The sequence below is a fragment of the Bombina bombina genome, chromosome 2, assembly GCF_027579735.1.
Source record: "Bombina bombina isolate aBomBom1 chromosome 2, aBomBom1.pri, whole genome shotgun sequence".
Lineage (NCBI taxonomy): Eukaryota > Metazoa > Chordata > Amphibia > Anura > Bombinatoridae > Bombina > Bombina bombina.
In genome coordinates, this window is record NC_069500.1 from 1,438,972,692 (window position 1) to 1,438,986,254 (window position 13,563).

General features: G+C 41.2%; 1 protein-coding gene across 2 annotated transcripts in view; it reads right to left on the minus strand.

Moving 5' to 3' along the window:
- LOC128650447 (rho-related BTB domain-containing protein 2) overlaps positions 1-13,563 on the minus strand; it is a 315,002-nt gene that overhangs the window by 175,025 nt on the left and 126,414 nt on the right. For both annotated transcript variants that reach the window (XM_053704389.1, XM_053704391.1), the window contains 2 exons: positions 4,456-5,429; positions 3,980-4,098 (listed from right to left, as the gene is read on the minus strand). In XM_053704389.1, the coding sequence (XP_053560364.1) occupies positions 3,980-4,098; positions 4,456-5,429 (1,093 nt within the window). The remainder of the gene's footprint in view (positions 1-3,979; positions 4,099-4,455; positions 5,430-13,563) is intronic.

Consider the following 13,563-nt stretch of genomic DNA (forward strand, 5'->3'; position numbering starts at 1 on the left):
CCTCCTGAGATAAGATAGACCTAAATACCCAATAAATTGCCACTTTGTAAGGCAGGGTGTGGGTGCTGTGTATGACCGACTTAAATATGACAAACAAAGAGAGAGAATACACTTGTAGCACTCCTAGGTCAAATACTAATGAAGTCAAAATAAATATCATAGGTCTTACCCTAACCTCAGCAGCTGATGCCAGGGCATCAAATCACCTTACACTCAAGACCCGCAAGTAATATTATTAGTGGTATTGTTAAAGTTAGATGGACTCCAACAGCTCCAGATTCGCACTCACTGTTATCAACATAAATATGACAAACAAAGAGAGAGAATACACTTGTAGCACTCCTAGGTCAAATACTAATGAAGTCAAAATAAATATCACTAGCTATTCGCTATAGAATAGATGAATTGAAGACAAGACAGGTTAAACTAGTTGCACTAATTAAAATATAACTTTTATTGGGGTCCAAAATAAAATAGGATAAAGAATTAAAATCACACTTAGGTATTGACTGTAGAACACATATCCATGTCTATAGTAGTAATTCTAATTCTAAGATATGAAATTATCACTCTGTATAGTACGTAGTCAACTGGATTTAAGTATATGTATACGAGTAGTTGATATTGGACAGTCTAAGTAGTCACTGTATATTCTGATTACAATATCACACTAAGTATCTAATGAATATTTATGGTGTATCCGCAAATTTATGGGACCATATTATGTAAACAAATACTATGGCCAAATGTTACAACTAGGTAAAATTCAAAGTAAATAGTAACAAATGTCTGGAAAGATTATTACAAATAGATGTGGCCAAATGGGCCCATAGTTGATAACAGTGATTAGGCTAGAAAAAAAGTATGTGCTTTAATAGATCTGCTTGTCTTGTATACTGCCACCTACACAATATATAGTGAAGTTAGTAAGCGGGCTTTATAAAAAGCCTGTGGGTCATATGTTAATTCACTTCAATGACAGTGAGCAGATTTTGTGCTTGGGATAAACCCTGGCGGTGAATTACTCACTACTACTGGTAGTGAAACTATACAGGAACGGTAGTTTGAACTAACAGATTCTGCTTAATAAAGGCTCAATATTACGAGAGACCGGATTAAATTGCAAAGTTGCAGTGGCTTAAAAGTAATGAATGGATTTATATTAAAACAATGCCTAGCGTAAAGAAGCTGAGAAGTTTAGGGTAGCATTTGCTTACATGGCTTGTAAATGTCTAAATATAGCCCCCGTTAGGAGCACCTTGAGATTGGTTACTGAATTGACTACCGCAATAAATAGTGCCGCCCCTTATACAATTCTGTAATGCATTGTATTATAGTTGTGATCTTAAGCAGATTATATAGGAGTGTATGTGAATTGCTCCAAGCAGAAGTTCAAAAATACGGGGAATGTTAACTTGCACGGTTTGGGAGTAACACGCTAAAGAAATAATTTGTAGCAGCTTGAGTCGTGTCACAGCACTTGTAACGCTTATGATAATTCACTCTGTAGTTAGTAGTATTTGTTTGTGCTGCATAAATATTATGCTGTGATGGAGATTAATAGAGATCGCTGCAATGCAATGCTATAATGCAATGGCTGAGTAATAATGTGTAAATTTACACTAACATTCCCTAACGTGCCGAGATTGAAAAGTGTGCTTATAGTTTTTAGCACCACTTATAGCTGCCGAGGCAAAATATAATATATAAAAATTAGATCAAATAACCTTAACAGCCTCCGTGTCGTGTAGCTTGTGGTTAATTTACTAGCGTGCTGGATAGTAACATCCCGTTACAAATACCTATATTTTACTCTATTATAGTTACGGTCATATGTAGATTGTTATGGAGCGTGTATGAGTTACTCCTTACAGGTACACTCCGGATAGGGGTTAAATAGCACACGATTGTTTTTTAGTGCCAAGAATTAGGTTGTAATATACGGCTTGTGAATTACAATAGCTTAACAGTTCCCAGTCTCATATGATTTGATAGTACTACAGTTCACAGTGGTAACTGTTTTTGAGTGCCAGGAATTGGGTTGTAATATGCAGCTTGTGTATTGCAATAACTTAGCCGCCCTCAGCTTAATATGACTTGATAGCATTACGGTTCACAGTGGTAACCAGTGTTTACCGTGTGTGTTGTAAACTCAGATATAATTACGAGCTTGTGCAGGGAGCACACAGTGTAATGTCACTTTGCTTGTCAACAGAGCCAGGAGTCTGTAGCAGATTGGAGACGTTCGTAACACTAATTATAAACAGAGCTACAAGTTTATAGCAGGTAGAAATCATTCATACCACTACCGCTTTGTACCGTCTCACTCATGGAAACAGATTCACACTTACACATGTGAAAGCGGTCGACCATACATTATACTAGATCCATGAATAGGTACAAAGTGAATACATAAATTAGTTGGTGCGACTACAGTAAATGTCAATAGCCTAAGGCTTTCTAAAAACACAGGAGCTCCTAGGACTACTCACCATTGCCCTAACGTCCCTAACATGTTTTGCCACATAACGTGGCTTTTTCAAAGGTGCATTAGATACTTCGTGTGATATTGGAATCAGAATATACAGTGACTACTTAGACTGTCCAATATCAACTACTCGTATACATATACTTAAATCCAGTTGACTACGTACTATACAGAGTGATAATTTCATATCTTAGAATTAGAATTACTACTATAGACATGGATATGTGTTCTACAGTCAATACCTAAGTGTGATTTTAATTCTTTATCCTATTTTATTTTGGACCCCAATAAAAGTTATATTTTAATTAGTGCAACTAGTTTAACCTGTCTTGTCTTCAATTCATCTATTCTATAGCGAATAGTTAGTGATATTTATTTTGACTTCATTAGTATTTGACCTAGGAGTGCTACAAGTGTATTCTCTCTCTTTGTTTGTCATATTTATGTTGGTAACAGTGAGTGCGAATCTGGAGCTGTTGGAGTCCATCTAACTTTAACAATACCACTAATAATATTACTTGCGGGTCTTGAGTGTAAGGTGATTTGATGCCCTGGCATCAGCTGCTGAGTTTAGGGTAAGACCTAGGATTAACCACTTTGATGCAAGAACAATGTGTTGTAGCTCTGTCAGCCTTACAAGTGTCAGACAAAATGGCAGCAGCTAGAATAGGGACACTGTGACCTTAGCAAAATCTCAGCTGAGACACGGTCACAACAAAGTTTCAGATAAATGTTAATTGTGAACATATTGACCACTGAAAAGCCAATATTTACAGTTTAAGTTTCCCAAGGGGGTTAGTTTTAGGAACTTGTATGAACTCAGGTGAGGATAAAAGGACGAGGAGTTCCTACAAGGTTAAGGACAACCATTGCTTAGACTGCAGGTTCTCATGGGCTCAAGCTTATGAAGTCCTCCTTTCTCAGTCTTCACACCCAAGTCCAAGTCTAATCACTGCACTCCCTGTATAACTGTAAAATGCAGTAGCTGACAGCAAATACTACTACGTCTGAGTGTCTGAAAGACATTTCTTGGTCTAGGGACATAAACCCTAAAACGTTTTCTCGTTCATTATTGAGATAGAGAATGTCATTTTAAAACAACATTCCAATGTATTTCTATTACCTCATTTTCATCGTTCCTGTGATATTTTTGTTTAGAAGCATAGCTAGGTAAACTCAGGAGCAGCAATGCAGTACTGGCAGCTAGCTACTGATTGGTGGCTGCATTTATATGCCTCTTGTCATTGGTTCACAAGATATACTCAGCTAGTTCCCATTAGTGCATTGCTGCTCCTTCAACAAAGAATTCCAAGAAAATTAAGCAAATTTAATAATGACAGTAAACTGAAAAGTTGATTAAAATTGTACCCTCTGAATCCTGAAATAACATTTATGTCTAATTTTCCACTATAAAGGAAAATAGCTTTGCCTATGAAGGAAATAAAGTTTTGTCCAATATGGAAGTCAAGTTTTAAAAACCAGTTAATTTACCTCCTGATCAAAGCTTTCCCGGAAAGACCCTCGAAACATTGCAACCATCCAATCACAGCTGGCGATTAGCAAGGGCTTGTGGGCAGGCACTGAACCATCATCTACTTTGAACACTACATCTAAATTGGAAAGATGGAGATTAAAGGTGTTGAGGGAAAAAGAATAGAGAAAAATCTAATAGAAGATGGTACAAACCAGAGGTGATTGGCAGGAAGATCTGTAGATGATAAAGGTATACAAGTTAACAGATGAATGTGTGTCACCATGACATACTGTATACACACACTTCAACAATTCAGTCCTGTGAGAAATTGACTCACAGACATGATACACATCTGTATCTATGCAAATTCACTATACATTTTAAGAATCTCTTTTAGGATCTCCATGTCAATCACATTTGGTTTTACCATATCCAGTAGTGCCATGCTTCATCTTGTCTCAATCTGCTCTTAGCTTGTCCCCCCACCTCTTACCAGAGAACATCCCTCTGCTTAGGCACTCTTTGATTCGATTTGATTGGCGGACGTGAAAGGCTTTGGTTATTTCCTGATTCATAAAGCCCTCTTTATTCAGAAGGTTAGAAACCATCATCCTAAGGTCAAACACCTCAAGTGCTTCAGCTATTGTTGCCACTTGCATGAGGTCAGCTCGGCTCTGGTCTAAGTGGCCTGTGTAAAGATACTCCAAAACTGCCCTTAGTGGTTCAATCTGGACCAAAGCCTCCATCTCCACTACCAGCATTGGCCTTTCCTTCTGGGTAAGGGGATCTTCAAACATATTAATATGCATACTGATAAACCCTCTGCCCCACCCAGTCAGACTTCTTCCCCACCCCAAGGAACTGCATGATGTACACCCCATTTCAGGGTCACTAAAGTAATGCCTGGGGTTTTGTAGAGAAACTCTAAATAAAGCATCTCCATCCAGAAAGTTAGTTTTTGAATATACGTCCCGTGATCTGCTGCTTTTTTGAGATTTATAGTGGTCACAATGGTGGTTCTCTCTCTGATGATCTCCAAACAATGGTCTTAGTTCCAAATTGAAGAGATCATAAAATTTGGAGCATGCTGTAGCCAGGTAGACTTTATGTGCAAAGACGTTCTGCCCACCCTGCAAGAGGAAAACTACATCTGAGCAAAGTGGAGTGGAGAAGAGGGCAGCAGGACCTCTGTCAGTGCTGTGAGGATGATCCATTACATGTATGATTGGTGGAGGTGGCTTGGGCGGCAGAAAAGGAGCCTGAAGCAGGGGGCGCTGAACCTTCTTCAGGTGGGACTTCCAAAACTGTAAGTGTCGCCTCGAGATGAGAGCAGCCCTAATAGCATTGTCAAAGACATCCTTCACTCCAAAATGTGCCACCACACTGGTCTCATAGTAGGGTACGCCCAGCTCCTTGGCCACTTCATGTCCCGGTTCTGGAGAGAGGATGTCTGTGGGTTTTATGGGCCTACAAGAAAGAAAAAAAAAATCTACTTATAGAAGACAATTTCTTTGTATTCAGTGTAACAATATATTCACTACAAGGTAATTAAAAACTCAGAGTTAAAGGGATTCAATTCTCAACATAAACTCTTGCAATATACTTCCATAAGCAAAAATGCTTCTAGTAAAAGTTACTTTTCAGTGGCATGCGCACATATGCTGTGAGTGCCCCATGCACCAGCATTGAAACAGAACACCTTCTCAAAGTCAGCGGTGGCTCGTATGCGTGTAAATATTCACTACTGCTATTATTATCTGTTATTTGTAGAGCGCCAAAAGATTCTGCAGTGCTAAAAAACACAGGTAGTATCTATAGGAGACAAAAGGGCAGAGGGCTCTCATAAAGGTGACCAACAAAACAGCTGGGCACCTAGGTGTACATGCTAAGGAGGATCAAGGGGATGACAAAAGGAGGGAAGGAACCAAGGTATAAAATACACACTGCTGCTAAGGTGTTAGAATATGGATGCTCTAGTAACATGTAGCAAATGCGCTTATTGTGATAATGTTTACTAGAAGTATTTTTACTAATGGAAGTATATTGTGAAAATGCCAGGCACATTCAATACTTCCAGCCCATTCCCCATGCTCTCACCATATGTTTCTAAAATTCTCAAAACGTGTGTAGCACAGGGGCACCAACATGCACTCAATTATATGGTCCACAACAATTACATTTCCTAAACTCAAATAAATACACTCTTCACTCCCAAAGCCCTTATATAATAAATTCATATAACACAATGAACATTCTCCAATCTCTCTTCACGTATACACCTCACAAGCACACTCCAAAAACAACGGATCAGCTCTTCTTCCTAATCCACTCAATAGCAAAGTAGCTTCTAGACTTTAAATACAGAGAAGACGTCCCAGTGGTGTCTGAATGAAATACATTAACAACTGGTCAAATACATACAGAATACTGCTGTGTGTGTAGTGAGAACCTATAGGGGCCGTTCGGTTAGCTCACCTCACAAGGAGTTCCCTGCATCTCATCACTGTGGTTCACTCTAGAATAATGATTATAAAAGTAGCTCCCCGTTTTGCATGATCCCTCTGCTATAGCGCAACCTTTTTCCAGTTTGACTCCGGATTAAACAAATGCTGTGCTGCAAATATCTTAAAACTAATCACAAGACGGTTCTCTGTTAATAAAACGGTTTTGTCTGGTAAGACTGAGAAAGGTGTTGAGATTGTTTAATACACATTAGTTTTAAGATATTTGCTATAGCAGAGGGATCACACAAATTGGTAAGGTTCTTCATAGTAATTATTCTAGTGTGAACCACAGGGAGAGATGCAGGGAACAGAAGAGGACTTAAAGTGCCATAAAACAGGCTGAGATCTGGGCACATCCTAAAAGGGCTAATTAAGGAAAAATTGTTCGCATAAAAATAAAAAGTTTAAAAATTGTTGGGAAGTATTTTAAAATAATTTTCAAAAAATGGAAAAATACTTAAAATAGCCATGCTGTCTGGAACCCTGCGCGTTAGACACAGGCATTGTATTTCACAGCTTCTAGGTATGCTCCTGCAGATAATCCCTATGCATTTGTGTATTTTACCAAAACAACAATAGATATAGCTAGAGCCATAAAAGGAATTGTGAGGGGAGTTAGAGCTATACAATTCAGAAACTTAAAAGAAAGGGTTAATGGCGAGGCACTGCAGTATACATTTGCAGGTAAAGTAATTAATGTACATATTATATTTTGTCTCTATCTCAACTTGTTTTATGTCCCTTTAAGTCCTTGTTAGGCGCACTAACTCAATGGCCCCTTAAGGTTCAGACTATGCATATGGCACTGCTCAGTGATGAGGAATTTGTGAGTAATCTGGAGATATTTGACCAGTTAATGTATTTTATTGACATACCACACCTTTGGGGCACCTTATTTGTATTTAAATTTAACAAATGTTCCCATAAGTACTTGCTCTTTCTTACAAGAACCAGTTTAATGTGTGGACCAATAAGAAACTAATATGAGAAACATATAATTGCCCCAACAACTATTCAATTAAAATGAAAACTAAAAAACAAAATTTATGCTTACCTGATAAATTTATTTATTTCCGAATAGGGCGAGTCCACCAAATCATCAATTACTAGTGGGAATATCACTCCTGGCCAGCAGGAGGCTACAAAGAGCACTACAGCAAAGCTGCTATATATGTCACTTCCCTTACCCATAATCTGCAGTCATTCGGCCGAAGGAAAAAACATAATTTATGCTTACCTGATAAATTTATTTCTCTTGTAGCGTATCCAGTCCACGGGTCATCCATTACTTGTGGGATATTCTCCTTCCCAACAGGAAGTTGCAAGAGGATCACCCAAGCAGATCTGCTATATAGCTCCTCCCCTCACATGTCATATCCAGTCATTCGACCGAAACAAGACGAGAAAGGAGAAACTATAAGGTGCAGTGGTGACTGGAGTTATAATTTTAAAATTTAGAACCTGCCTTAAAAAGACAGGGCGGGCCGTGGACTGAACACACTACAAGAGAAATAAATTTATCAGGTAAGCATAAATTATGTTTTCTCTTGTTAAGTGTGTTCAGTCCACGGGTCATCCATTACTTATGGGATACCCATACCAAAGCTAAAGTACACGGATGATGGGAGGGACAAGGCAGGAACATTAAACAGAAGGAACCACTGCCTGTAGAACCTTTCTCCCAAAACCAGCCTCCGAAGAAGCGAAAGTGTCAAATTTGTAAAATTTGGAAAAAGTATGAAGTGAAGACCAAGTTGCAGCCTTGCAAATCTGTTCAACAGAGGCCTCATTCTTAAAGACCCAGGTGGAAGCCACAGCTCTAGTGGAATGAGCTGTAATTCTTTCAGGAGGCTGCTGTCCAGCAGTCTCATAGGCTAAACGTATTATGTTACAAAGCCAAAAAGAGAGAGAGGTAGCCGAAGTCTTTTGACCTCTCCTCTGTCCAGAGTAAACGACAAACAGAGAAGAAGTTTGTCTAAAATCTTTAGTTGCCTGTAAGTAGAACTTCAGAGCACCGACCACGTCTAGATTATGCAAAAGACTCTCCTTCTTTGAAGAAGGATTAGGACATAATGATGGAACAACAATCTCTTGATTGATATTCCTGTTAGAAACAACCTTAGGCAAAAACCCAGGTTTAGTACGCAGTACTACCTTGTCTGAATGAAAGATCAGATAAGGAGAATCACAATGTAAGGCAGATAACTCAGAGACTCTTCGAGCCGAGGAAATAGCCATCAAAAACAAAACTTTCCAAGATAAAAGCTTAATATCAATGGAATGAAGGGGTTCAAACGGAAGACCCTGAAGAACTTTAAGAACCAAGTTTAAGCTCCACGGAGGAGCAACAGCTTTAAACACAGGCTTAATTCTAGCCAAAGCCTGACAAAAGGCCTGGACGTCTGGATTCTCTGCCAGGCATTTGTGTAAAAGAATAGACAGAGCTGAAATCTGTCCCTTTAGCGAACTAGCGGATAAACCCTTTTCTAAACCCTCTTGTAGAAAAGCCAATATCCTAGGAATCCTAACCTTACTCCATGAGTAGCTCTTGGATTCGCACCAATATAAATATTTACGCCATATCTTATGGTAAATTTTTCTGGTCACAGGTTTCCGAGCCTGTATTAATGTATCAATAACCGAATCCGAAAACCCACGCTTTGATAGAATCAAGCGTTCAATTTCCAGGCAGTCAGCCTCAGAGAAATTAGGTTTGGATGGTTGAAAGGACCCTGAATTAGAAGGTCCTGCCTCAGAGGAAGAGACCATGGTGGACAGGACGACATGTCCACTAGGTCTGCATACCAGGTCCTGCGTGGCCACGCAGGCGCTATCAGAATTACCGATGCCCTCTCCTGTTTGACCCTGGCAATCAGTCGAGGTAGCAACGGAAATGGTGGAAACACATAAGCTATGTTGAAAACCCAAGGGGCTGCTAATGCATCTACCAGCACCGCTCCCGGGTCCCTGGACCTGGATCCGTAACAAGGAAGCTTCGCGTTCTGGCGAGATGCCATGAGATCCAGATCCGGTTTGCCCCACCGATGAATCAGTTGAGCAAATACCTCCGGGTGAAGTTCCCACTCTCCCGGATGAAAAGTCTGGCGACTTAGGAAATCCGCCTCCCAGTTCTCTACGCCCGGGATGTAAATCGCTGACAGGTGGCAAGAGTGAGACTCTGCCCAGCGAATTATCTTCGAGACTTCCAACATCGCTAGGGAACTCCTGGTTCCCCCTTGATGATTGATGTAAGCCACAGTCATGATATTGTCCGACTGAAATCTGATGAACCTCAGTTTTGCTAACTGAGGCCAAGCTAGAAGAGCATTGAATATTGCTCTTAATTCTAGAATGTTTATTGGAAGGAGTTTCTCCTCCTGAGTCCACGATCCCTGAGCCTTCAGGGAATTCCAGACTGCTCCCCAGCCTAGAAGGCTGGCATCCGTTGTTCCTTTGGACAGATGAACCGGTGACAACCACCAGAGAAGAGAATCTCTGGTCTCCTGGTCCAGATTTAGCAAAGGGGACAGATCTGAGTAATCCCCGTTCCATTGACTGAGCATGCATAGTTGCAGCGGTCTGAGATGCAGGCGCGCAAATGGCACTATGTCCATTGCCGAGACCATTAAGCCGATTACCTCCATGCACTGAGCTACCGATGGGCTTGGAGCGGAATGAAGGACACAGCAAGCATTGAGAATCTTTGATAACCTGGACTCCGTCAGGTAAATCTTCATCTCTACAGAATCTATAAGAGTCCCTAGAAAAGGAACCCTTGTGAGTGGTAACAGAGAACTCTTTTCCACGTTCACTTTCCACCCATGCGACCTCAGAAATGCTAGAACTATCTCTGTATGAGACTTTTCATTCTGAAAACTTGACGCTTGTATCAGAATGTCGTCTAGGTACGGAGCCACCGCTATGCCTCGTGGTATTAGTACTGCCAGAAGCGAGCCCAGAACCTTCGTAAAAATTCTCGGGGCCGTGGCTAACCCGAAGGGAAGAGCCACAAACTGGTAATGCCTGTCTAGAAAAGCAAACCTTAGGTACCGATAATGATCTTTGTGAATCGGTATATGAAGGTAAGCATCCTTTAAGTCCACTGTGGTCATATATTGACCCTCTTGGATCATGGGTAGGATGGTTCGAATGGTTTCCATCTTGAACGATGGTACCCTTAGGAATTTGTTTAAGATCTTTAAGTCCAAGATTGGTCTGAAGGTTCCCTCTTTTTTGGGAACCACAAATAGATTTGAGTAAAATCCTTGTCCCTGTTACGATCGTGGAACTGAGTGGATCACTCCCATGATTAAGAGGTCTTGTATACATTGTAGAAATGCCTCTCTCTTTACTAGGTTTGTCGATAACCTCGAAAGATGGAACCTCCCTTGTGGAGGAGAGGTTTTGAAATCCAGAAGGTATCCCTGAGATATAATCTTTAACGTCCAGGGATCCTGCACATCTCTTGCCCAAGCCTGGGCGAAGAGAGAAAGTCTGCCCCCCACTAAATCCGTCTCCGGATAGGGGGCCCTGTCTTCATGCTGTCTTAGGGGCGGGAGTAGGCTTTCTGGCCTGCTTGCCCTTGTTCCATGACTGGTTGCCTTTCCAACCCTGTCTGTAACGAGCAGTAGTTCCTTCCTGTTTTGGAGCGGAGGAAGTCGATGCTGCTTCTGCCTTGAAGTTACGAAAGGCACGAAAATTAGACTGTTTAGCCTTTGATTTGGCCCTGTCCTGGGGAAGGGCGTGGCCCTTACCTCCCGTAATGTCAGCAATAATTTCCTTCAAGCCGGGCCCGAATAAGGTCTGCCCTTTGAAAGAAATGTTAAGTAGCTTAGACTTGGAAGTTACATCCGCTGACCAGGATTTAAGCCAGAGCGCTCTGCGCGCCTGTATGGTGAATCCGGAATTTTTAGCCGTAAGTTTGGTTAGATGTACTACGGCATCTGAAACAAACGCATTAGCTTGCTTAAGGGTTCTAACTTTGCTCAAAGCCTCATCTAACGGCTCTGTGCGAATCGCCTCTTCCAGAGACTCAAACCAGAATGCCGCTGCAGCCGTGACAGGCGCAATGCATGCAAGAGGCTGCAATATAAAACCCTGTTGAACAAACATTTTCTTAAGATAACCCTCTAATTTTTTATCCATTGGATCTGAGAAAGCACAGCTATCCTCCACCGGGATAGTGGTACGCTTGGCTAACATAGAAACTGCTCCCTCCACCTTAGGGACCGTCTGCCATAAGTCTTGTGTGGTGGCGTCTATAGGGAACATTTTTCTAAATATCGGGGGAGGGGAAAAAGGCACACCGGGTCTATCCCACTCCTTACTAATAATTTCTGTAAGTCTTTTTGGTATAGGAAAAACGTCAGTACACACCGGTACCGCATAGTATCTATCCAACCTACACAATTTCTCTGGAATTGCCACCGTGTCGCAATCATTCAGAGCCGCTAATACCTCCCCTAGTAACACACGGAGGTTCTCAAGCTTAAAACAGAATTTATGTTTACCTGATAAATTTCTTTCTCCAACGGTGTGTCCGGTCCACGGCGTCATCCTTACTTGTGGGATATTCTCTTCCCCAACAGGAAATGGCAAAGAGCCCAGCAAAGCTGGTCACATGATCCCTCCTAGGCTCCGCCTACCCCAGTCATTCGACCGACGTTAAGGAGGAATATTTGCATAGGAGAAACCATATGGTACCGTGGTGACTGTAGTTAAAGAAAATAAATTATCAGACCTGATTAAAAAACCAGGGCGGGCCGTGGACCGGACACACCGTTGGAGAAAGAAATTTATCAGGTAAACATAAATTCTGTTTTCTCCAACATAGGTGTGTCCGGTCCACGGCGTCATCCTTACTTGTGGGAACCAATACCAAAGCTTTAGGACACGGATGAAGGGAGGGAGCAAATCAGGTCACCTAAATGGAAGGCACCACGGCTTGCAAAACCTTTCTCCCAAAAATAGCCTCAGAAGAAGCAAAAGTATCAAACTTGTAAAATTTGGTAAAAGTGTGCAGTGAAGACCAAGTCGCTGCCCTGCATATCTGATCAACAGAAGCCTCGTTCTTGAAGGCCCATGTGGAAGCCACAGCCCTAGTGGAATGAGCTGTGATTCTTTCGGGAGGCTGCCGTCCGGCAGTCTCGTAAGCCAATCTGATGATGCTTTTAATCCAAAAAGAGAGAGAGGTAGAAGTTGCTTTTTGACCTCTCCTTTTACCTGAATAAACAACAAACAAGGAAGATGTTTGTCTAAAATCCTTTGTAGCATCTAAATAGAATTTTAGAGCGCGAACAACATCCAAATTGTGCAACAAACGTTCCTTCTTTGAAACTGGTTTCGGACACAGAGAAGGTACGATAATCTCCTGGTTAATGTTTTTGTTAGAAACAACTTTTGGAAGAAAACCAGGTTTAGTACGTAAAACCACCTTATCTGCATGGAACACCAGATAAGGAGGAGAACACTGCAGAGCAGATAATTCTGAAACTCTTCTAGCAGAAGAAATTGCAACTAAAAACAAAACTTTCCAAGATAATAACTTAATATCAACGGAATGTAAGGGTTCAAACGGAACCCCCTGAAGAACTGAAAGAACTAAATTGAGACTCCAAGGAGGAGTCAAAGGTTTGTAAACAGGCTTGATTCTAACCAGAGCCTGAACAAAGGCTTGAACATCTGGCACAGCTGCCAGCTTTTTGTGAAGTAACACCGACAAGGCAGAAATCTGTCCCTTCAGGGAACTTGCAGATAATCCTTTTTCCAATCCTTCTTGAAGGAAGGATAGAATCCTAGGAATCTTAACCTTGTCCCAAGGGAATCCTTTAGATTCACACCAACAGATATATTTTTTCCAAATTTTGTGGTAAATCTTTCTAGTTACAGGCTTTCTGGCCTGAACAAGAGTATCGATAACAGAATCTGAGAATCCTCGCTTCGATAAAATCAAGCGTTCAATCTCCAAGCAGTCAGCTGGAGTGAAACCAGATTCGGATGTTCGAACGGACCCTGAACAAGAAGGTCTCGTCTCAAAGGTAGCTTCCAAGGTGGAGCCGATGACATATTCACCAGATCTGCATACCAAGTCCTGCGTG